We start from the raw sequence: 26107 nt of genomic DNA, 5'->3' as shown, positions 1-26107 counted from the left end.
TTCTGCAATAAAAATGAAGTCAGATTCCAAGCGTGTTGAAACAAAGGGCTTCTGTTGAGTTTTCCAACCTAAAACGTCCCCCTGAAAGCCACATAAGTTGTACAACAAACAAATCACACATGTAGAAGTGTGCGAACGCCGCATGAAAACAAACAGAAGCAGCACGCCAGACTTCAGGATGAGTGGAAGACATTAATTTTAGGCCACTTGGCCCACTGTTGTACTCAAGGTTCAATGAACTTCCAAGGCCAATTCGAGCGTTCGCGTGGGGGTGGGGGCAGCTCTTTTTTGTTGCCGCGAGCAGAAAGCTTGTGCCTGAGTGTAGGTCACTGCAGAGATGGAGTCCAACAAAGAGCTGCTGGTTATACAGTAGAAGGAGCAAATCTGCCATGCAACCAAATAACTTTTAAATAAGTGCATGATGGTTGCAGTGGATCTGTATTTTACTCATTTCAGCTCGGCACGATGTTGTGTTTCTACTGCATGACTCACATGGCCAGGAGCTAGGCAAACCCAGTTTACAACGACTGAGCGGAATTTGATACCGGACAGCACAGCAGCACAGACTGCATAACACTGACCTTGATATTTCTACTGTCTGAAACAGCGTGGAAAACAATCTGGAGTGCAGACAATTGCATGTGTCAGTAAAGCTACTGTCTTAAAATTTGAACAATTATCATGTGAGAATCTGCACATTTCTTAAACAACCAAATATGTAGACAGACTATTCTTAAAGACCCACTCCAACGAAAGTTGTGTTTTTGTTGTTTTAAACATTTTCCTGAAGCATTTTTCTTATAATGAAGGACATATAAAGCAATTTAAGATTAAACTAAGTTTCTGAGTATTTCTTTATTCAAATTATGGTGGTTCAGATGAAAACATTTTGAGCAGCTTGAAAAAGTTTATTTGTGATGTTGTTTCACTTGTAGACAAATAGATCCATAAACGTCTTCAGTTTCCTCATAAATATACGGCTCCATAGCTCTGATATTGCTTGCAGTTCTTGGGTTCTTTTTGCTACGCTAATGTTAGCTTGAGCTTCTGGGGACTGTTAGCTAGCTGGAGAGAGTGTAAACAAAGGGCTCATGGGAAATGAGCTAGAAGCTAACTTCAGTGCTAAGAGTCCCCCACACAACTCAGGCAAATTCCTAATGAACTCCTGCTGTTCTTCATAAAATATATTAAAATGTTTTTTGGCTAAAAACTGCAAGTCATAGTTAAAATACAACACGGAATGATTTTACAATAAAAAATGTAGAGTGGGACTTAAATGTACAAATCTGCACTTTTAACTACATTTTTTGTTTTTATTTTTGTTTATTTAGATAAAAGTTCAGACCTCAAGTTTCCTCAAAGTGCTACACAAAAGACGAGCAGCATTAAACGAAGCTCATTTCATTGTTGTTGTAGTAATCCAGTTAAAAGGGATTATTGTAAATGGACACACAAGCTGCATCTTTACAGTGAAATGCTGGAGTAAAATCTGTGCATGCGGAGTTTAAATTTTCCATCAAATACAACAAAAAAATTAGTCTGTCAATTTTTTTAAAGCCTATTTATTGTGCATGTAAACTGAAGGACAGCAGCAGCTTTTTGAGGATTTGGAGGATTTATTTTTTTCCCTGTCTATGAATGAAGTTAGAATGACATTTAAGAAGTTCACTGTTTTCCTTTTTTTTCTAGCCCTCACATTTACAGACAGTCAAATGACATTCATGCCGCAAGGTCACAAACGAGGAGTTGCATTTGTTCCTAACCATTTATGTGAAATCGATGGACAACATTGTGTCCCTATTTTGATCAGATTGATACAACAAAGAGTAATGTTTGAATTTGAGCGACATTAGCCACTATCATGATGGTGATCGACTAATTGTTACTCCTCCCAAAGAGCTCGTTGAAGCATTTGCTAAAGGAAAATGTGGTGAGACGGCGGTCAAACAAATCAAATCAGGCAATTCAGTGAAGCAGATAGACTCAAAGATGTGACCTTAGGTCAGATCATGAGTGTGCCATGTGGGAAAAGAGACAGTCGAATCAATAGTTACATTACATTTTTTAGAACAGCTCTTAAAAAGGCAAATGTTGTCTATTTTTTAAAGATACTAGAAGAAAATGAAGCCCTGGAGTGGACAGGCAACCCATCCTCATATTGAAGTAGGTGGAATAGGCTCCAGCAAAACCATTGACCCTGCTTAAGACTGAGCAGGAATAGATGATGGATGTAAAGAATATGGTTGGGATAAATATAAGACCGTTTTTTAGCTGCCTACCAGAGAGAAAGTGCAGTGATTACAATAAGTTCTGATCTAAGTATGCAAAACAGCAAAGCACCTCTGTTATTCAACTGTTTGTCATGGAAATTGAACATTTAGAAACAATATTATCATAAGGTCAAATGATTCATTACCAATTACTCATATTCTGTGTACAATGATGTTTCTGCTGAAAAGACCAAGTGCTAAGTAAATGCTTCATTAAGTCTTTCTTTGTAGCAAATAGCTGCACATAAATAAGCTTACTGTATTTCCACCACTATTTCTTTATTTGAAAAGATACCAAATATATATATATTTATATTTATTTATCTGTGGGTAAGCTCTGAAATAAATGTGATCCCTACAGTGTCTTATCCACTTGATGCAGTGTCACTTTTTTCTGTTGAACACAGTTCCTTACAGCTGGAGAAAGAACATTGTGCCAGAATATTCAAATTATGGATAATTTTTTGCTTGAGATCACATGAAATTTGTGTTGCATGAACATCTTTTAAATTTTCACAAAACTAAACCAAAAATGTTTTAATTTACTTGTAAAGTCAGTAATCTTTTGTGAAAACTTTTTGCATTTTGTCTAACAGTTTTTGTTGTGACCAGTTGCAGCCTGGTGAGATACATCTATAAAGCACAAATATCAGTGCCACTCTGATCATCATTTGGTCTACTTCAAAAGCGTTCCCAGTGGTCTTTTAACTATAGTTATATTGTTTTTAGCCAAAATAATAAAAAAAAATGTCAAAGAAACTGTCAATTTTGGGGACATAGTTTCTGCAGAGTGGCACTAGTTCATTAGAAATTCACCTTTGAATTGTGTGTGGGACTGTTGGCGCAGAGAATAGGCGTCCCCTTTCTAACATCCATCCGTTTACATTCTCTCACACCATCAACCTAACATTATTGGTGTAATAAAAATGGTGAGCAATAGTGAAGCTATCCAGCGGTACAGTTTTGAGCCAGATTCCAGCTCAGACGAGGAAAACAAAGACGTTCATGGATCTATTTGTCTACAAGTAGATGCATCAGAATGGAGCAGAGCAAGGAGCTTGAGGTTTGCCATTGTAGCATGTACGTCACACCTACCAGCTTTTACAAACTGCATTTTTTTTATTTTTTATAAATGACACCTTTTATGTATGGAATTCAGAATCTAGTTTCTTAGCATCTACAAAAGCAGCCAGTATCTTCTTGAGTTTATGGAATAAACAACATGGCAGTCTGGAAAAGCTCTTACCAAGCCTTCAGTGGATTTGATGTTAGCTAGCTGTACGACCTCCAAATGTGCAGACTGGGACACCATGGGATCCGAGGACAGTGAGATGATTTGGTCGCACACCTCGGACAGTGTCTTACACTGAGGAGAAGACATCAGGGATTAAAGTGTGCACACACACACAGAATCCCAACGTTCTCAAAGTCCTGTTGAACTCACCACATTTAAGATCTTGTTTTCCGTTTCGTACACCGAGCAGTCCTGGGCAACATTCAGAGAACACCGTTACCTCAAGAGAATTTTCTTTAATAGAGTTATTACTGGCACTTATGCTGTAGGTGGATATAAGCAGAAATTGAGCAACTTGGCACTCATAGCCACCAACAATCCCACACAGGCACGCACACAAACACAAAACAAGTGAGTCACCAATGCGGAGGTATGGCTCTATCTCTCCTTTTGCTTTCTGGCACTTTTCCTTTCTCACTCTGCAGCCCCTTTCTTTTTTGTCCCACTTCCCCTCCCACATTTAATTTTATTTTTAATTCTATTTACCTAAAATCTATAAATATATAAAAAACCTCCTCAGAGATCCGACTAAAAATGATTAAGAATCACTTCCTTCCTTTTTCCTGAGTCAGAATAACTGTCACCATTTTCAAAAAATATCGAACTCAGAGCCTTAAATGGTGATCCTTGAAAATATTTGACCTGATGAGGTATTATTAGATCTATGAAAATGTAGCTGTCTCACGTCCTTACACAAAAGAAGCAACACACTGATAAATGAGTAAAAAACAACTGGAGTCATGATGCAAAAATATGTGACCTTAAATATGGAAATTTCTTGCTCTTTTTTTAATTTGCCATTGTTTATTTTTATTTATGAAGGTAAATTAAATACATCAAAACATAAATTGTTGTGAAAATGTTTTGAACTGAAGAATATGCAGTAAGAATCTGAAGATGTGGATTTGCATGAAATCATTTGGATTGTGCTGCTGGTCGTGTGCGGCCAGGAATGTGGAGAATTAACCCTCACAGCTTGAGCTGCACATCTGTCTGTTACCCTAAAAGGTTGATTCACCTGCTGCACAATCGTGGTGAGCTCAAGACACAGCTGGATCACATTGTTTCGGGTCACTGAGTAATCTGCCACCGCGGCAAACGGAGACCTGAAGAAGAAGGAACACCTGGAGTGAACCATTAGACCGAACATCCTTTGAGATTGAAGGACTGGTAAATTTGTGGAAACATTTCCAAATATGAAATTATTTTCTATTGATGTGTATTTAAAATAGGTTAAAACTCAAATTATGATAATTTTCTCAACTATAGGAACTAAATGTTCAAATGCTGTTTTAAATTTTGGAATAAAAAAAATGCCTTTAAAATGTAACCACAAGCCACCAATCTTCATTTTATTTTACCTCCCACAGTATATATATTTATATAACTATCTTTTTTTTCTTCAATTTAAATTATTGTAGTCAAATTAGATGCAAAAATAGACTATTTGTTTCTTAAAAAACACATACATTTACAGTAACGCTTAAATAAGCAAACTTTTTTAAATTTAATTTGAGGTCAATCTGTTACATTATTGTTATAAAAGACTTTTAATCACAGTTTGATTTGGATTTCAAAAAATACACTAGAATTTGGTTCAATTTTTTATGTTTTTTTTATTTTATCACAATTAGGATATTTAAAAGTAGATTAAAAATTAGGATTATAATTAGGTAAATATTTTAGATGAATCATCAATTGTGGTACATGCACCAAGTGGACATCGAGGATCCCCTCGCTCAGAAAAGCAGGTTAGCCATGAGAAAAATCTAAAATAGTCTATTTTTACAGATGTGGTCATTAATTTAATTGTTACAAAAATATTGTAATATTTTCTTGTATCCCATTCTCAACAATATGAGCTGTTAAAGCACAAAAATGCAGTCTTTGAACTTGTGGGGTACTTACAGAATACTATTACATGCAGTATTTGTTATTATTTTCCCTTCAAGGGTCGCTACAGCGAATCCACTTCCTTTCTTTAAACCTGTCTTCTGCATCCTCTACTCCAACAGCAGCTAACTTCATGTCTTCATTCACTGCATCCATAAACTTCCTCTTTGGTCTTCCTCTCTCAGCATCCGTCTTCCAGTATAGTCACCGTTTCTCCTCTAGACAGGTCCGAACCATCTCTGTCTGGCCTCTGCGAACCTCAGCATCTTCATCTCTGCTACCTCCAGCTCTGCTTCCTGTCTTTTCCTCACTGTCTCTAAGCCAAACATGTCGGATCTCACCACAGTCTTGTACACCTTTCCTTTCATTTGAGCTGAAACTTTTCTATCACACATCACTTTTCTGACACTTTTCTCCACCCATTCCAACCTGGCAGCATTCGCTTCTTCTCTTCTTTTCCACACTCTCCATTACTCTGTACTGTTGACCCTAAATACTTCAAATCCTTCACCTTCTTTCTCTCTTCTCCCTGTAACCTCACTCTTCTCATTCACACACATGTACTCTGTCTTGCTGCAGCTAACCTTCATTCCTCTCCTTTCCAGGGCAAACCTCCACCTCACCACTGTCTTACAGCCCTCATACATGTCCTGCACTCCTCTAACATACTTCTCTGCCACTCTAGACTTCCTCATACAATACTACAGTTCCTCTCTGGGCACTCTGTCATAAGCTTTCTCCAGATCTACAAAGACAGTGGAACTCTCTCTGATTGTCTCTGTGCTTTTCAATCAACATCCTCAAAGCAAATGTTACATCTTTCTTGGCATAAACCATACTGCTGCTCACAAATGTTCACTTCTGCTCTTAGTCTAGCCTCTTTCCCAAAACTTCATTGTATCTGTATATTATATTATAAATCTTGTACTTTCTCTTGACTTGTGTGTTTTTCTGAAAGAGGAGATCTTTTGGTACTCCACAGCAAATTTGGTGCTTGTACCACAAAATGTGTCATTATTTCAACATCCAGCTCCACTAGCAAACAAATAAAATAATTAATTGTAAACCAGAGTGTGTGTATTTAAGTCTGCATCAAATGAATTCTTCAGCGGGTGTTCATCATTTTGCAAAACTCACCTGTCCAGCCATGCAAGCAGGCTCTTGGCTGCAGCGATCAGGTCCACCACTGAGGTAAGGAAGTCATTGGGCAGCTTGTGAGTGGTTCGGCCATCATAATGGCCGCTGCGCCGCCGACCTGTAATGAAGTTCTGCAGGTTCTTTGCAGAAGCGCTGAGCTTATGAGAGAGCGTCTTCAGATTCTCAGTTTCCAGCCCATAATTCTGCAAGAGAGTGTTGAAGCGGATCACTTTCTCCCAGTTCATCAACATTCGTTTGCACTGGGAGCCATCTGAAGAATTCCTCCATTGTAGAGACTAAAGACTATTTTTGTCCTGACACTTCTCCATGGCGACCATAGGAAGACCAACCCCCCTCACTGCCACACAACAGAAAAAAGCTGTGGATGCCAAGGAGCACGTGACAAAACAGCTGTCAGTTTGAATGCCCATGGATAGATGAACACTCATTTTCCTCCAAACTGCACGTGTGGAGTTTCTTGGGAGGAGAGGGAGCAGCAGGAGGGACACTAATCATATTTAATACAGGAGAGCCTGACAGACTTAAAACTAAATCCTGGTTACGTAAGAAGCTTTGAGGCTGAAGCAGGGCCCCCCGTGCTGACATGAGGGATGAGCACAGTTTACATTCAGATCGCATCTGCGCTATCAGACCAGTAAATCTCCCTCCAAGTTCTCTCAAGGTCTTCTGGGTTTAAACATGCCCATCTCCATATATCTTCCTCTCCGTTGCCGTCTAGCTTCACATCCATCATCTCCCTCTTATATTCGGTTTACCCATCTAATATATAAATCAGACCAAAATCTAAAACTTTTTTTTATCAGAACAACCTCCTTTCAAGTGGGATGAAGGAATCTAAATCTATGGTTTTGGTTCAGCAGGACTCAGTCGTTCATTCTTCAACCTCATCAGCACATCAGTCAGTCAGAGTCTATCACGCTGACACAGAGAAAAAAAAACTAGTATCTCAAATGAGGAGCAGAAATTGCTTTTAAAGGCTATAATCCATGTCAGCACTTATGACAGCTGTAAGATTTCCCTGCCTGAAAAGGACATTTTGGCTGTTTTCCCATCTTCAAGAGATCTGATGTGATGTTTTCAAACTGGAGCCTGAAATGACCTTTATCCTGCAGTGACTAACTGAAGCACAAATATGGACACACATCCTCAAAAAACAACTATTTAAAAGGAGCTTTGGGGTGGAAAGATGGAAGTCAGGACCTACCAGAGCACAAAGTAAGTCCACAGCCTCCAGTATCAGCTCCTGGTGACCGATTCTGGATACTCCTAAATCCTCCAGCTCTTGGTGGGTGATTCTCAGCAGTTGGTCTCCCCCTACTTTCTCCTTCTCAAAGGTCTTGATGTACTGCTGCAGGCAATCGTCCAGACCTGAGGGAGCCACGCAGGAAACATTCAACATGGCTTAGCAAGTTTAAAAGTTTGTTTCAGAAATCTTCTGGATTTTTGTAATACAACTTTGTCTTTTCACTTTTATCTGGGTGTGTAATAAATCCTTAGGCTTTTAAACTGGACATCAAAACTGCATGTGTCAAATGATGAAATTGACTAAATTTGCTTTGCTAAAAAGCTGCATTTTCTGCTTTAAAATAGCACCACTCAGCTGCAATGCAATACTGCCATAATGAACAGACAAAGACATTAAGGCAAATGTATTCTGGCTGCTCAGTCTGTGGGTTTTGCTACACGTAAATGAAAAAGGACTAAAAGAGACGTGGCAAACGTTAGATCGCTAGCAGCAGTTTTGCATAAGTCCACCATACAAAAGGAAACAGACTAAAAAGTGTTAAAATATATATTCTCCATCTGACTTTCTTGCATCACTATTGACTTTATATTTTAGAATTGTCTCAGCATGGTTTGAACTTTTCTTAGAGGGTTTCCAGAGAAGTATTATCTCTATTAGAATAGCCAAAGTATGAGTACCATAAAAAATAGACATGATAAATATTTAAATGAACACTTTGAAAATGGTATAGACCAAGGGCTTGTAAACTTTAATACTTAAAGGGCCATTCGGTCCATTTTCTTACTAACTACTAAAATCTAGCGAGAACCCCAAAGCCCCACTTTAACAGTAGAAAAAAATGCATTTTATTTGTGTTTTTGTGGCCATCCATTCATAAAATACAAACTTTTAAATATTTGCAATAATTTAATTATAACAGTGATATATTTTTCTGTGTACTGGAGTAAAAAAGAAAAAACTTGTTTTTGAGAGTAGCACATACAAATTCCTTTCAAAATAAAATCCATCCTGTGTCAAATAACATCATCCTCCTGCAAAAGATGAACATGAATTAAAAATGCAAGAAAACCAAATGAAACATGATTTGTTCTATTTTTATAACTTTGGGGTTCCTTCATTCATTTTTTAGTAAATGATTATAACCACTCTGGTGTCTATATATATGATTGTAATTTTAAACTTAAAGATATTTGCCCCTAAACAGAAAATAGACACTGTTATGCAGCAGATAATACGAATATGTGCTTCAAGCTGACTCTAAAAACACAATTTTCTGACATGTTAAAAATCTAAATATAAATAACTAAACTTAACTACCTAAAACAAATGAATCAGAACTACAAAGCATTTTTTATTCAAACTGTTAGTTTTTTTTTTTTTTTTTTAAGCCGAAGAGCCACAATAGAAAAATGAAATCCACTTGTTCTCCCGAATACAGACCCCTGCTATGGACCATATAGATCATAGAAGAAATTCAGATTCTAAAATATTTAAAACTCTACAGTAAGCTTTAATCCAAAAATGCCTATGCCTGTTTTGCACATGACTCTTCATGTGGGATTGGAGTGCTTTGTTAGGGGTCAGTTTGTGAGTGCAGAGGTTAAATGGAAGCTGTAAGTTGATATGTTGCTCATACACCTCTGAGGCAGGTAATCACAGCGCTGAATTATCATACAGCCGAGGTAAAAACAACAACAGATACCAGGAACTTTACATCTGCCTCAATGAATAATCAAAGTCAAAGCTTAAAAAAAAGTTTTCCTTTTGTATGCTTTTTGTCCGCAACTGTTTTTCTCACAAAAGTTAGCATTTATTGTGTCTGGTTGTATCATTTTCTCCAGCTCCAATCTGTACTGATGATTTTCTTATTCAATGTCTGTTTTTATTTAGTGTGTTTATAAAGTGATATCTGTGCTGCCACATTGAGAGCAAAAGTCACAGTTTTGTCTAAAATAGAGAACAAAATGTTCCGTTTTTAAAACTAAATTGGAGACGAACCCTCTTGTCCGTGATTGACTGTTTGGTGGCACATATCACACTAAACTGAAAGCTGAGACTGAAAAATGTGAGATGAGAGCATCTGAAAACATTTATATTAAAAATGCAAGGTTACGTTTTGAATGAAAAGAACTAGATTTTAAAGCAAACATTTATGTTTTCTTATTTGCAACTAAAGGTTTTATTTTTAAAAATTATAATTTTTGAATTTTTTATCTCAAAACTGTGACTTTTGTTCTCAACATGGTGACACAAAATATAACATTATATGTGTTGGCTAAAATTTATTTTTAAAAGAAACATACTTTATCGTTATGCCTTTCTGAGAAAGTTAAAACCTATAATTGATGGATAAAATCCCTAATTTTCTCAGTTTTTTTATGTGAAGTATATTATTTACACCTCACAGATGTACTAGAGATGAGCACATTTTTTGAGATATTGGATTTCCTCTACAGATTACATTGTTACACATAATTTATGCTGCTTTAATTTAAACTAAGATAAATTAAAATTAATAAAAAGGTAAGGTTTTTGTTTCCTAAAAGAGAAAATACAAGAAAACACAGTTTTGGTTTAACTTTATTTGAGAGCACAAAGAAAGGAATGTTAACCATTTTAGGGGGTTCTCTCAGGGTGCAGCTATTCCATCACAAACATCTTAATCTCAATCCTTTTTCTTTGTCTTTCTGTCTCAGTTTATACACACTCCATTCAGTTCAGGGTCACATGGGGGGCCTGGAGCCAATCCCAGCTTTCACTGTGGGAGGAAGCCAGAGCACCCAGAGACAATCTATGCAGGCACAGAGAGAATATGCAAAGTGAACCCTGAAATAACTCTTCAGATTTGAACCAGAAACCTTCTGACTGAGTAAACATGGACAATTTCAGGGAGCTCCTATAACTTTTAAGACGCCAATGGGATCTACTATGAGCATAGGGATGCGATGGATTGATTCCTCAATTATCTGTAAACAAAATACCACATGCTTACCGGCTATCCATCAATTTCCAATCACGTTTTCCTTTTTTTTACCCTCTGTCTCGATTCTTCTCTTTGCGCCACACACATGCAAACATAATCTGACAACTATTTCCCCGGCTCGCCTCTCCGTTGCTCTGGACCAAACCTAAATTCAGACCTCAGTGAGGAAACTCGATTAAGCATTCACATCCAGTCTAACTGGCAGCTAAATGGTGAAGAGGGAGCTTGGTGGTTTCCCCATTACTTAAAGGCTTAACGAATCAGCCTCTTTACCAAGTTAATTGAGACTCTTTAGGTCTATGAAGTATACCCCCCTTGTTGCCATAGAAACCACCAGGGAGGTTTTTCTGGGCTGGATAAAATCAAGAAAATAAGTGAGGGAAGGTCATGACATTTTAGAAAGGTAAAGTGGTGACATCACTGGGAATAAATAAAATGCTTTCAATAATAAACCACAACTTTTGAGGATTTTGGCAACAAAAAATCACATATTTGTTTTCAATGCAAAGAAAAGCTTGTTACGTAAATCTCTATCTATAGACAGCATCATTCACTGACCTCACTAAATCATTTCCGGTACATCAGTTTGAATGTTCTGGTCAGATTATCAAACATGCAGGAGAAAAAAATTAAAATCCCCAAATGATTTCTGCTACAGATAATCCACTTGTAATGTAAAGGAAAAAAATGCCATAAATGGGAGTTGGTATTATTATAAAGGCTTTGTATCAAGTTGAACAGTCATTCATCATCGTCAGTGTCTGTGTCAGGCGAGAAGAGAGCGAGCACTTCATAGGAACAAAGATAAAACTGATCTGCTTTTTACAATGTTAATTATTTTGACACAAACTGTCAAACCCAGAAAAGGAGAAAAATGAAGAAGTCTGCATTTGGCCCGCAGCGCAGAATATCTGGATAATTAAATGCGTCATACGACAATGCAATGCAAACATGACGCGTCTGCCCAGATGCCATCCAGGGGAGTATTCCAGAAACAAACGCTCCCTTCAAAGCTGCAACTCTTTGGAGATCAGACCCCTGTTTAAACAGCTTTGTCACAGCTGGGAACAGATAAAGCGCCACAAAACTTCAAACAAAGAACGGAGGTTAGGGCTGTGGGAAGGTCACCGGTGCACCCCTTTGGCCCCCAGTTGATGTCATGGTGCAGAACCCTATAGTCTAACATCTGAATACTAAAGACCAAATACTGCAGCCAGTCCTCATGGCTTCAGGACTGAAGTGACACTGGGATGACCCCCTCCCTCTGTGGCTCTTTGTACCACTTTACTCACTTCAAATTATCATGACTTGGCACAGGAACCGTCTCTGCTCTATTTGCCGCTGAAGAATCCTCTCTGCTGTCCGGGCTCCACTTCCTGTGCTCCTTTCACTTGTCCTTACATATCATTTTGAACCGTTTCATCTCATTTTGATTATAGCTACATTCATGCTCAATAAATCATGCTTTTAAAACTGCAGCAGGTAAAGCTTCTTTCTGCAAGAAAAGGCTTTATGTAAACTTGCATGCATCTTCCAAAACAACACAAGAGACAGACATGTTTCTGCATTCGCTTAAGGCAATAACTTGGTAATGCAAGCACAACCTGAAGCCCAGCTGAGGCAGAACACCCAGAGAAGGCTAAAGATTCAAATCCTCTACAGACAATTTAAACCATTTTAGAATCTAACTCTCAGCTTTTCCGTAATTACATCTCGGATCAGTTTAATCATTGCTCTCTCCATTTCTTTTCTGCAAGTCGCTTCACTCTGTTAATGATTCTCTAAAATGATGTTCCCTTTTGCACCACGGGGCTCCAACATCTGAGCGATAAAGCTGCCAAACTCCAGAGATGTGAATCACAGAATATGAGGTCTGTAATGATAAAACTTGTCAATGCTCAGACTTTAGAACACAGGCAGCTCAACATTTGAGGTTGACGATCTCATGTCTTCCTGCATTCAGTGTCAGCATCGCTCCATAACTTTTAGATCAGACTAATGAGATCCTGCAATCACTTGTGTGTGATTGCAGGATCTCCTCAGATGTTTCTTTGCTGCATTCACTGCGTTTTGGAGCTACTTGGACGTAGATATTCCCTGAAGAGGAAAAACATGAATTGGGTTGAGGCAAAAACCCTCTAGAGTCTGTGAGGGTTCAGCAGGTGTTTTGTTTTTTTATTTCCATCTTTAAACAAATTGATTTTCAACTTTGCCTGCAAAGAGCAATTAAAGATCATTCACTTACCTTTCATCCAGTCAACCACTTGGCTGGGGCTCCACTTGCTCACTGGCTCCATAATTAATGCCATGGTTAGAAGTTTGTCTTCCAAGATTCACAAAAGAAAAACACGCCCAGCAAGAAAAAAATGCAAAAAAATAAAAAATAAACTCACAAATCAAATATGAAGAAAAGATGTATTAGTCAAAGATAAATAAGCAATAAATAATTCAAATACATCAAAAATCTTGCAGGTTTTTTTGTGCTGGATTCGGGTTCGAGATGTCCAAAATGTCGTTGGGAGCAGCTTGACTGGAGCCCAGCAGACTTGTGCACATTCCGGAGCTCCTCAGTGTCTTGAAAGAGCCTGTTCACTTGTCATTCATGTCAGGCTCTGCGGCGCGGATGCTGGCGGTCCCTGCTGCCCCGCTCCTCTTCCAAAATAGCTGCATCCCAGCCCCATCCAGAGCGGCAAACAACGCGCAGACTGTTACTCTCATCATACCGCCGTCCTGAGAGGTTGCATCGCTCTGAGCATCCTCCCTCCCCCCTCCCCAGACATGGAGTCGCAGCCCTCCATACAAAGTCTTCATGTATGGGGGGTGATTAGTGCCACTCCAACCTCAGTCTTGCTTCTTTAGATGGATTTATTAAGTCAAAAGTGTTTTTTTGTCCATGTATTTCAGAATACCTATTTCTGCCATGCCCCATGGTTTCAGATATATATTTTTTTGTTGCAGTTTTGCAATTTTACAAATTTAAAAAATAAATTATTCATTTTTGGCTGGCGTAGTCAAATACAGTAACACTTCAGAATTGTTTTTTTGTTTTTGTTTTTGTTTCGAATATAAAAAAAAATGCTGAAAAAAGAAAGAAAATGAACAAAAATACTCCCAAACCAAAAAGTAAAAAAGCTGATTTAATTTTAAAAGGAACTGGAATCTTTAAAAACTGCATTTTTCATCTTTCTCATTTAAATTGTGGTTTCTTGCGTGTTTTGACTCTTTCTTAACCCTTTAACATCTAAGTCTCAAAATGTCCACCTGGACTTTTCTGCTAAAAGGTCAGAGAATATCCTACAAATGTGTGCTTTTGACCCTTTTCCACAAGACATTGAATTTTCAATATCTATCATCATTTTACAATTCATTCTATCTCGTAGTCGTGTTATAGCAGTTTAGAATTGTTGATAAAATTAAAAACACATAATCATGATGTGTTTTTTAGAGTTTTTAGTGAGAAAAACAGTACAAATGAACATGAACAATAAGTTTTGATTGTTAAAAGTTTAGATATCAAAATATTTACGACAAAATTATTACATATATGTTTATGTCAGAAACGAATTTTTCAAGTAGAGCAAACCATAATGGAATTACGGTAATTTAAAGAGCGCTTGTGAAAATATGTTTTGCTCGGTTTTAAAGGGTTAAGAAACAGTAGTATTTCTCAACACTTGCTGGGGTTCTAAAAGCTTTTATTTTGAAAAATAAAAAGTTCAAGTGTATCATTTAAATACTTCTTTGTAAATTATAAAATATTGTTACAAACATACCTCACAGTGATTGACTTGATGAGTAAAGATTTCAAAATTTGTAAAAGTGAATTATCCAACAATAAAATTTTTACTTTCAACAGCAGATTGGAGTTTCTTGCAAAATGCTTCCCTATAGAAAGCGGTAGGATCTGCAGCACTTTAATGAACCAAAGCAGAAGGAGGGAGGCTTTTATTCATAATATATATCACACATTTCTTTGTTCGTGCTTTTTTCTTTACTCATAATTTATGTATGTTTTCACCGAGTTCTGTAGTCATGACTCGATTGAAAGTGACTGTCATGTGTGAACTAAACATGATTAATTGAAGTGCAGCTTCTTTTTTTCTCTTAATGTTCCTGTTCTTACCAACCAATTTCCTTTGTTTCCTTGTTCAAAAACTGATTTCAACCTTGATAGATGCATCTGCCACAAAAAGCCATTTCCCTCATGAGATTATTCAATTATTCCACGTAAATATTTTATTCACTACTTTGGCCAGCGTTCCATTTTCATCCTCATCCAGACAAAGTCACAGGTGCAACCCCATGAAGGAAAGCACTCTGATTATTATTTCTTCTGACAAATACACTCAGAACCATGCTAATTTTGATCATGATTGGAACACATCCCCTCCCAAAGCTGAGGTCACTTTTCACCCCCCATACCACCACTGTTTCCCGTCTTTCTTTGTCGCTGCTCACGCCTCCGTCACACAAAGCGCAGTGTAGTGGAACGACGGTCACTGACGGAACAAGGATGCTCTCATGCGCCTCTCTCTTGTGATGCTCTGGAAAACTGTTTCTGGTTATAGTCTGGTATTTTATATGTGGACGCGTCTAGAAAAAAAGGTCAGAAATATGGATTCTATGAGAATGGTTGTCCAATATTGAGATTTTATTTTGTTCTCTTTTTTCCTCTTTTAGAATAAAAACGTTTGTTTTTTTTTTTTTTTTTTTTGTGTGCAAACTTTCAGTCTTTGATTTTATTTTCTTTATTAACCTGTCTAATCATCAACAGGCCAATCGTTTTAACCCATTTATAGTATCTCAAGCTGAAAACCATGCCAGACAAATAATCATTCTTAATTTTGAATTAAACTAAAAAGTTGCATCTGGATAATCATGATAGTATTTGATTTAGGACTCGTTTTCCAATTAAAAATAATTTAAAAAAAATAATAAAGCAAATGAATAATTATCCAACACTAAAAGGATCTTAGCATCCTGTAAAAAGTCAGGGTTTTTTGTTTATGAAAAAGTGTAATTTCTTTGATCTGACACACAAATAATCCTTTTTTTATCAAGTTAGTTAGTCGCTAGTTTCTACAGCTCCCACAACAAAAGTAACAGGTTTCAGTAAATTATAAGTGCCTTCTTGTTGCATTGTCGTTTAACAAAACTTAGTCTGACCTTTTTGGAAGCTGTGCTGTGGCCCTGGAATGCAGAGACATTGTCTTAAATAAAATTTAAAAAAAAGTATTTCAAATATGTTGTTGAATTTTGTGTTTCACCTGAATGCACAAAAACAAGATCAACGCAGCAAAATGTGTGATTTTTGCAATGCAGACAGACAACATTGTTCTTAATATATATATATATTTAAAAAATTTATCTAAAAAGGAACTATAAGAAAAGCATCCTGCATCAACAATGGGAAAAGTATTTTAAATTACAACCTCCATTTAAAAACAACAATATTTATGATCTTTTCTAATCACAGAAATAACATTTTTATAAATGTGTCTACAAAAATAGAAAAAAATGACAAACAACACAGAAGTTAAACATAAAAATTAAAGAACTATGTTAAATTTAGAATCTGACAAACTTGATAATGAGATATTTGTTGCAACATTTTCAGCCCCAGCAGCCTGAGTGCTGACATTCACCAGAATCAATAATCATGAGAGAAAGTCTAAAAGTGATAAAGAGACTGAATACAGCTTCTATAATTCTGAATAATTATTTTCACTGTATGATTCATATTTCACAGCCAGAGGGAAATTCCAGCAGTTCTCTCAAGCATGCAGTGACATTCAGCATCTCTTATATAACATAAATGTCAAGATGTAACGATGAAGAGATCTTGTATTGGGTTGCAATTAATCTCTAATAAATTGCACCACCATGAAAACCTGGATGGTAAACATATCTCAGGGGAATTAACACAAATATGTTAAAAAGAAGATACAATTCTTTAAAATGATTTTCCTTCAGTTTTATAGTTATAAAAAAATAAGCCTGGAGAACCCCTTAAAATGTTATTTCCCCTTGTTTCTCTCCTCCCCAATGTCCACATTAAATCTTTAATAGCTCAAATTAAATTAATCAGTTTTTGTATGAATGTTTTCATTGGGTTATCTTAAAATAGTGGAGATATTTGTTTCAATAAACAAAATGTTTTAAATATTTTTTATCCATGGAATGTATGTCCCATAACATTCATGCAACCCTGTCTCCATAACATGGTAATGTAGGAGAAGACTTTAGCAGAGAATCACATGATTTGCCGGACTCTACATCATCAAACAGCTTTCAAAAAGAATGGATAGAGAAAAGGTATCTCCTCTACTCTTTTTTTTATGTCTCACTCATGCAACTCTGTTACACGTACATCAAGAATAGGACAAGTATTGTTTTTGTTTTTTTTGTCCTCTTCGTCATCATTGACAGCCAGCTAGACTACATGCATCTATTTCTAAGAGAAAGTCAAAAGTAGTCCACAGATTTGCAGCCCTGTTACTTGCAAAAATTGGTAACAGGGTAGCACTAAGTTTTGTAAGGATCAATGAAAATTGCACAACTTTGCTCATCTAGGATTTCAATATGTTATTAACTATTATTAATGAATATGTTGCAGAAAATCGGAAACAGGAAGGTTCATTTTTATACATTTTAAAGCCCAAATGTTGTCCAATTCTAGAATAAGCATACTGCTGGATAAACCTAAATTACAGTCTTTCTGCGTTTATTTGTTATAAGTACTTTAAATAATTATAAGCAAAAACATTGTATGCACACCCTTTGTTCTAGTTGTGTTTTTGGAAAATATTAGAACGTGTTCTAAAGTTGAATAAACGTGTAATTGTTCAGCTAATTTATGATGTAGAAAAAGTGCTTTGGGTGAAGTTTCACCTTCAGCCTGCAGGGGGCAGTCACTTCTCTCGGCCGACATAGAATTCAACGACGAAGAAGAAACACTTTACTCAAGGAAACTCGATGGCAGCGGTAAGATTCCACGTTTCTCTCCCCTTTAGAACATATTTTGTACTTTTACATGTATCAGACCGATATTTGTTTAGTTACAACTTATTTTAGTTGTAAAGTGTGAGTGATTTCGCATATTAAAGCGCGATTAAGCTAGTAGTTAAGTACCGTCCTGTCATCAGTCCAGGTGTAACTGCACGGACTGATATCTTCAAAACATAAAGAACATTCTGGCGCTTTTCTTGCTGGATGACTTAAAAGAGCAACATACGGCAAATATTATTTACATTTAATTGTCAAGATTAAATATTTTAGATATGCTTGTTTAATTGGAGATCATGTTTAGTTAAAAAAAGAGTCGTTTTTAAACTGGATTCTTAGCTTTTTATGCTGTTTTTCGCTACTACTTAACTTAAGTTATAATATCGTGCAGGTGGATTTGTTTTAACTTTTTCATCAACACTAATAATGTACAAGATTTAATCTCGTTTTTCGTCCAAATGCAAAACAGACATGATAGGAGTCATGGTTGTGGATCCAGAAAGTGGTATATTCCTATGCCGCGTGGGAGAACAGGTTTAAATCTAAATGAACTCGTCCTCCAGGTGAAAAAGCAGGCCCGTTGAACCCGGAAGACTCGCTGCAATCCCACTTCCTAGCTAGCCAGCAGCGATTCCTCTTTTGTCTCAGATGTTATTTCACCATTTTGACTTGTTCTGCTAGAAATTGCGAAAGTCTAAAACGAATTAAGTCAGCAAGAGACACCAATAGAACAACTTGCATGACTGATCAACCCCTTAAAGGGTTTTTTTTTTTTTTTTTGCATGCATATAGAAAAGTTAAATTATAAAAATCAATTTTAGTTTTTAAAAGTGCATTGTGTGAAACAATATGGCAGATTATCTATTGTAAACACATTTTTTCTGACTTGTTTCTAATATACCAAAGGGGATAAATGTTAATTGGAACTTGTGTAAATATTATTCTGAAAATCATAATGGTAGTATTTGATTTTATGTGGTGAGCCTTGTATCTTTGAGAATTAGGAATATTTTAGATTGCAAAACTTTATAGACTCGTCAAAAATGTTAGAAAACTCATGTTTCCATTTTTGAATTGACAAGTGTTCAGTTTAATGTTTTGATGCTTACTGAAATGAACGTCTTGAATTATAAAAAGAAGTCTAGAGGTTTACAGACCAAGCTCTAAAGGTTTAATTCATCCAAATTGCCTCTTTTTACAGATACAGCAGCGTAATACAGTTGATATTTTTTCCACAACAGAAATGAAATGTGAATTTCTTGCATAAATTCCCATAAATGTGTGTTTTTTTAGCTCGCCTCTCTATTGTCCATTTCATTCCAAATCGCCTCAGTGGGATTGAAGTCTAGAGATAGTGCTGACTACTTAATGTTTTTAAGTTTATCGTCTATTCTTTTGATTTAGCTGAGCTTAGATTAGTGTTTAGATCATTATCTTGTTGTGGGATTAACCTCTGACCAACTTGAAGCCCACCAGAAAGGAACGTTTCAGCTGTGTTTCTGCATCGTTGTCATTATGGTTTTCAAATATTCAACGACCCAGTCCCATATCATCATTATTCCCACTCCATGTATTTAGTGGTTAGTGCTTTTTAGTGGTGTACAGCGATTCTACATGATGCACTAAAAATTAAGAAATGTGATCCATGACACCTCATTAGTAGTCCAGTATATATGATTCCTGATCCAGCTGTCTTGCCTTATTCTGTACTTTTTGCAATGCCATTCTTGCTGCCTTCTTGACTTTTTTGCTATTTCTCTGTATCAAATGCCTAATTTTTAATTTTATGATGGTCTGCTTCACTGATATTGATCATTTTCTTTTGTTGTTTTTGAAATGGCGCACTGATTTTAGTTGTATTATAGTGTTGGAATAAAGCTCTTTAGAGTAAGGCACCATAGTGTGTTTTATACAGAAAACACAAACTGTGACAGAATTTTACTGTTTTAAAGTCCCACTCATCTTTTGATCTATTGTAAAAGGGTTTCCTTTTAACTATTATTGTTGTTTCTAAGCTAAAATAAGGAAAAAAACTTCTATTGTTTTATGGGGCAATATTAGACATATCCAGTTGTACAGTTTTGAGCCAGAAGCCAGATCAAATGAGGAAAACAAAGATGTACATGGATCCGTTTGTCTACAGACAGATGGATCAGAATGAAGCATAGCAGGGAGCTTGTGGATAACTGATTGAATAACCTTGACGTAGTAGAAACTACAAACTGTTTTGTTTTTTTTTGTCCACTCCTGATTTACAATTTAAATAAAAAATAATCAGAATTGTAATTTTTAGCTTAACTTTCCTTATATATGATCATGTGAAAATACCAAAAGAACATCTTAAAAACCAAAAAGATCATTTTCATTTGCTCACTAAACTCTTTTCTCTTGTTACTCTGCAGGTTCAGAGAAGTTACCTGTCTGCCACTCTGAGGCAAAAAGGACTTATTCACCTCTGATCTTATCTCTTAACTGTTAACAAACTCCGTCCAAATGGATGAAGAAAATTCCATAGAGTCAATGGACTCTTCCCCTGGGGATGCAGTGTCTGGCAGAGACGACGGGGAGTTTGATGAGGATGAAGAAATTTACGACTATGAGAGAAGACCATCTCTTGATCTAGAAGAGACCCCCATGGAAACCTTCATCCAGTACTGAGCCAAGTTTGACTTTATAGTCCAAAACATGATTCTAGCCTGACTATTTTTTTATGTAACACAATTTAATCAGTTATTAAAAAAAAAAACTCTATGTCAATGTGTGTTTGAAAATTATATAATATAGGTGGAATTTCAGCCAGGACTTTGTTGACTTTTATCCATAAATAGCTCAGAAAAATTGCTTTAATTTTAGAAAAAAAAATAATGTCTCTTTTTTTAAGATACAGAAGAAAATTTTCTTTAAAACACACAGATAAAAGATTATCAACAGTAAAAATGGACAAAGCTCTCACAGATTATCATAAGTTTACATGACATTTAATATCAATGTTGAGCAACAAAACTCTCAGTGACTTCACATTTTTTAAGAACAGGACTCCTTCACCTGTATCACCTGCATGTACCTCCTTCACCTGTATCACTCAGAAATGGCAACACTTCCTTCAAACTTCTTTCATCAACAAACACATTCTAAACTGTGGATTTTTTGAAGCTACAGTCTGAGAAAACAGCTTGATTCTGCCTTGTTTACTGAAAAACACATGAAACGAAATCAATCATAAATATTATTGTTATTTTGAGTTAAGGTCAGAAACTAATGATCTGATCTAAGTGAGCTTAAAATAGAGTTTTTGTCCTTCTTGATCATGGCCGATAAATGTTGTTTTTCTGTCCAGGTACCATGTGGACCCGGTGTTACCTCCAGCTCTGAGCTACACATCTCTGAATAGTCAAGGGGAATCTGAAATGAATGGAGAAGATGAGTCCATTACAGAGTAAAAACATCTTAAGTTTGTGGGTAAAATGTAAAACTGGATGTTTCTAGACTGGTGCTGAAGGTTCCTCATCTCTTGTTTTAGGGTGAAACTTGACAGAACCGGTTCGTTCTCCAGCTGCTACTCTTATGACAGCGATGATTGTGAAAAGAAAATAAACAAGTAAGAAATATGCTCTCTGAGCATAGATCCTCAGCGAGAATCTTTTTCTTAAGTCTCTCCACTGTGGTCTCACCAGGTCTAGAAGCAAAGACGACACTTCAGAGAGCGCTGAAACAGACGAGCTAATCCTGGACGAGAACGAGTTCAAGCATCAGGCTTTGACAGTGCCTTTCACTTTCAGGGTGAGTGTGTAATCAATATTTGAGTATTTTATTGACTGTTTTTGGGAAAACGATTTGTGACTTTTTGTGTGTATATGTTTAAGTAGAAAACATGTATTTAAGCACCTCTGGAATCCAGTAACTTGGAGATCCAGCTTTTGCAGCAACAGCGTGAAGCAGTTCTTTCCTCTGCTGCATTATTGTGGGACATGCTTCAGGTTTTTGTGCATTTGTTTCTGAACACCTTTTTCTTCCTCTGTGGGGACCCAGGCTGGGCGGGCCAAAACGTTTTTGATTCTTTTTTTTTCTACTAACAGTGGCAAAAGGAATTTGACATTTTTTGGCATGCTAAAATCATTCTCTGAAAACAAACAATACGACCCCCTTTGAAAATCTGCTGAATTTCCTGTGTTTGGTTTGGAAATAGCTCACCCTTTTAAAGTCCCACTCCCATCATCTTCTGTTCTATTATGAAAGCATCCCCAGTGGTCTTTTAATTGTAATTTGACCATTTTTACTCAAAATTTTTAAGAACTATTATTTCAAGGGGCTTATTTTCTCCAGAATGGCAGCAGTTCATTAGAAATTTGCCCCTGAGTACAGGCTTGACTATGAGCCCGCCCCCACTCCCCATCACCCATCTGGTTACACACTCTCCCACTAGCTTACAACACTACTGGTGAAACAAAAAATAATGAGCAATAGTGGAGCTGTCTTGAAAGACTTTACCTTTTAATGTTCCATCAAACTATAGATCAGAAATGTTCTTTACTTTTGGTTCCAGCCTCACATTAACTTTGATATTGTGATCATGAGGCCTGTAGTATGAGACGACGTTTTCAGTTTCCTTTTGTCCTTGGAGTTTTGCACTCTGACCTACAGATTTATCTACAAAAACATTCACTTCTGGAAAGAGAAAGCTGTAATAAAAGCTTTTTGCTCTCAACGGTTGTTAAATTCATAAACCATTTAGAAATGTGTCGTTCCGTCTTTGTACTTTGAAAACACCTGAGCCCAAACCTCAAAAGGTAATCAAACCGTAACGACTAATCCAGGATTGATCATTCTACACAGTTAAATCAACCCTGTGTCTCTTTTTTTAAATTCAGGCTATATCTGACACCGTTGGGAAACTTTCAGACCATGACAAGTATTTTTTCGGGAGGGAGCTCTGGCTTCATTTCCCACAAAAGTTCAGCGTGGACATGGATTTGGTGGACGTCGTGGACAAGCTGCTTGAGTGCTTCAACCTTGAAAAGTCTCTGCAGATTGTTAAAGCCGTTCTCGTTAAAATCGAGAGGAACAAGTTGGTCCAGTTTCTGAAGGCTAGATGCATGAGAAGTGAGTAGAGCTCCCCCTCTGTATTTACTCAGACTTTTGACCTCATTCTTAAAAATGTTTTTATTCTTTCAGATGAAGTCCGCTATGAGCTGAAGAAGTTTCTGAGGGAAAAATACTCTGATCTCTTTAAGACATGCAGTGATGACGAGAAACCGTCTTTTAGCGAAGCCTTCACAGATCTTTACATATCGTCCAACAGACACAACGGCCCGAACATCGAGCACGAGGTTCTAAACATCCCCAAGCTGAACACCATCGATGAACCAGACGCACCCGTTCCCCTTAGAGACTTGTTGAACCCGGACAAGCTGAGTGATATTCGGTCAAATGTAATCATGCTCTGTGGAGTGGCAGGTTCTGGGAAATCGATGGCCATCAAGAAGTTGATCTATGATTGGGTTGAAAATGATTTAGAAACTAGACTGGACTTTGTGATTCCCATAGCTTTCACAGAACTTAAGCAGTTCGAGGGCTCCAAAATGTCTTTCCTGGAAGTCCTGCACAATCTCTACCCTCCCACAGAGAGGCTCACGGAGAAGGAACTGGGATTCTCGGACTGCAAAACGCTTTTCCTCTTCGATGGCTTGGACGAGTATGAGAGGTGTGACGCATTTAATTTCAACAGCACGGAGCTGGTGTTTAGCAGCACCCACACGGTCAGTTTACACGGGCTCGTGGTCAACGTGCTCCGGGGTAAGGTGTTGGAAAATGGCGTTGCTTTGGTGACCACGAGGCCAATGATGACTTCCACCACTCCGTGGGATAACCGTCATCACAAGATAGAAATGCTCGGCTTCACTAACAACAACAGGGAAGAGTTCTTCAAGAAGAGATTTAAAAATGCGACTCAGGCAAATCGTGTTATCGAGTACGTCAAGTCTTCCAAAACATTGCACGCCATGTGTCACCTGCCCTTGTTCTGTTCTATAGTGGCTGATGAGTGCCAGGGCGTTTTCAGGGAGAAGGGAATGCAGGCGGAGCTGCCCAGAAGCATCACCTACATGTACACTAAACTGCTGCTGAGTCTCATCCGCGAGAGCCGCAAATCCAGAGCTCCAGATCGCAGTCCAGATCAGGAGACGGAGTTTCTCATCACGCATGGAAAGGCAGCGTTGACGATGCTGGAGGAATGTACATTTAAGAAAGTCAAACCTTACTTTTCAAGCGAGAAGATTTTTAACCCGGACTCTGTGACTTACAGCGGCCTGGTCATAGAATACACCGTGACACCAGCTGTGCTGCTAAATGAGCAAGCCTTCAGCTTCATCCACCCGACTGTGCAGGAATACCTCGTAGCTCTTTACGCATATCTGTCTTTTCAACAAAATCACAACATTTTTGAGACTAAACAGTCTTTACAAGGCAGGATAAAGGGGCTCCTCAAGCCGCAAAAAGTCATGGATGTGTTCATGTGCGCCGTGGAGAAAAGCCTGGAGTTTGAGGACGGCAGGTTCGACATGTGTCTTCGTTTCCTGTGCGGAATGGAGCTTAAAGCGAATCAAGATCTCCTCCAAAGCTTCTGCGGGTCCTCCTCAAAGACGGAAAACCACATCCAGAGCACCGCAGCGTTCATCAAGAAGAAAATGAAAGAGGATCGGCATCAAGACAGAATCAACAACTTGAAACGATGCTTGGAGGAAATGGGCGTGTCAACATAAAACTTATTGTTTCGATTTAGTAAGGATTTAAAAAAGTAAAAATGCCTCCACGGACATTAAGACATAAGAGCTGTTCAAAAATTGGTTTCAGCAATGTTTTTTAATGTGATCTGGGTTGTCTTCATGGAAAATAGTTTTGATCTACTGTGTGCTTGGGATTTCTTTCTTTTAGCCTTTGTTCATTTAGTTTGACTCCAATCCAAACTGAGTGAAGAGAAATCACTGCTCAGCGCACCTTTCCTGCATACAGAACTTTTAGCTGCTATGTGGCAGAAGTGTTTACATGTGCAATAACTTGAAATATTCCTTTAGATTTTGCACTCTTTACATGCCAAAAGTTAACAGCACTAAGCCTTCAGAAAAAAATCCACCCAATGACTTTACTGATAAATTCACTCTCCAGTAAGTCAAAGGGGTGCAGGTTTGATAAAAACAGATGCATGCTTATTTTAAAACACTCTGTAGGCAAAATTGTCGTTGGGTGGAAGATATTGCTATTGCCTGAATACTAACTTTCTAGGTTTTCTGGAAGTCTGACTACAATGGAAAGTACGAGAACGGGTACTGAAGTATAGTTTTCCTGCAGATGATTTGCATTTTTAATGGGCTATAAAGGAAGAAATGGGATGTGAGGAAACTTTAATTTCAATGTTTGCCTTTTCTTTTTGCTTTATTACTTTATGCAGTTGCTTTATGCGTTTCCCTCAAATATATACACACACTAAAGCCTACAAATGACTAAATCTCAGTATGAAAGAAGAATTTTTAAATAAACATATTTGACTAAGATGTTTCCTTTCATTTATTTCAAGTCATATTAGTGATGTGAAAGTGAACCACTGATACACCCTGAAAATAACTTTTATTCTCAGAAGGTCACCAATAATAAAGATTATTCACACACCCAGATTAGAAAATGTGCCTCGTTTTAGACCAATGCAGGAAATCAATAGTGAAAAATTAGCATCACGCATTCACACAAATTCATTTTATTTCATGTTTTATTGACAGAAACGTCATTTAAAACAGACAAGTTTAACTTTGAAATCAAAATGAGCTTAGAATCAATATAAAAGCTGCTTTAAGTAAATGAATAAATAGGAAATACTAAATGAATAATATTATCTAACAGTTAAATTATAATATTGAGTTTAAAAAGTTATTTTAATTTTTCAAGCACTCAATAGAAAGAAAAGCATCCAGAAATAATAATACATTTTCTCTCCTACAACTGTCATATTTACATCACTATGCATGCTGAACCTGCTTTTAACATTTAGCTTCTTTTTCTCTTATTGCCACTACAACCACGAGTTGCAGCTTTCAGCGTTATGGACTTCTGCACCACCTCCTCTGCAGTGGTTACAACACAACAAAAAGTGGAATTGAAGTCTTCCGCAGTGATGTTCTTCAAGAGCAAACTCTTGTGTAAGATCGAACCCTTCTCCAAACTTGACCTAAAACAAAATAATCTTTTTAATACTTTCAGATAGTTGAGAA

General features: G+C 37.1%; 2 protein-coding genes across 4 annotated transcripts in view; one reads left to right on the top strand and one right to left on the bottom strand.

The window, feature by feature from the left end:
• The window catches only part of LOC112142601 (connector enhancer of kinase suppressor of ras 2), a 35085-nt gene extending 21420 nt beyond the window's left edge, over nucleotides 1-13665 (bottom strand). Inside the window, exons 1-7 of one of the 3 annotated variants that reach the window (XM_024266075.2) lie at nucleotides 13301-13665; nucleotides 13090-13167; nucleotides 7820-7983; nucleotides 6595-6797; nucleotides 4583-4688; nucleotides 3715-3756; nucleotides 3517-3636 (exon numbers count right to left, since the gene is read on the bottom strand). In XM_024266075.2, coding sequence (XP_024121843.1) covers nucleotides 3517-3636; nucleotides 3715-3756; nucleotides 4583-4688; nucleotides 6595-6797; nucleotides 7820-7983; nucleotides 13090-13153 — 699 coding nt within the window. In that variant the 5' untranslated portion in view covers nucleotides 13154-13167; nucleotides 13301-13665. Of the gene's footprint in view, nucleotides 1-3516; nucleotides 3637-3714; nucleotides 3757-4582; nucleotides 4689-6594; nucleotides 6798-7819; nucleotides 7984-13089 lie in introns of all 3 variants that reach the window. The other 2 variants (XM_024266076.2, XM_024266077.2) reach the window with 2 other exon arrangements.
• A 4048-nt stretch (nucleotides 13666-17713) lies between these two features.
• Nucleotides 17714-25394, top strand: nlrc3l1 (NLR family, CARD domain containing 3-like 1). Its single transcript, XM_024266382.2, has 7 exons — nucleotides 17714-17828; nucleotides 20252-20500; nucleotides 21187-21285; nucleotides 21370-21447; nucleotides 21524-21629; nucleotides 22718-22949; nucleotides 23022-25394. Exons 2-7 carry the CDS (start codon nucleotides 20343-20345, stop codon nucleotides 24605-24607), a joined length of 2259 nt encoding a protein of 752 aa, XP_024122150.1. The 5' UTR covers nucleotides 17714-17828; nucleotides 20252-20342; the 3' UTR covers nucleotides 24608-25394.
• The last annotated feature ends 713 nt before the right edge of the window (nucleotides 25395-26107 follow it).

Source organism: Oryzias melastigma, linkage group LG14, assembly GCF_002922805.2.
Source record: "Oryzias melastigma strain HK-1 linkage group LG14, ASM292280v2, whole genome shotgun sequence".
Classification (NCBI taxonomy): domain Eukaryota; kingdom Metazoa; phylum Chordata; class Actinopteri; order Beloniformes; family Adrianichthyidae; genus Oryzias; species Oryzias melastigma.
Note: the sequence above shows the minus strand (reverse complement) of the source record. Positions and strands in the feature narration are given on the sequence as shown.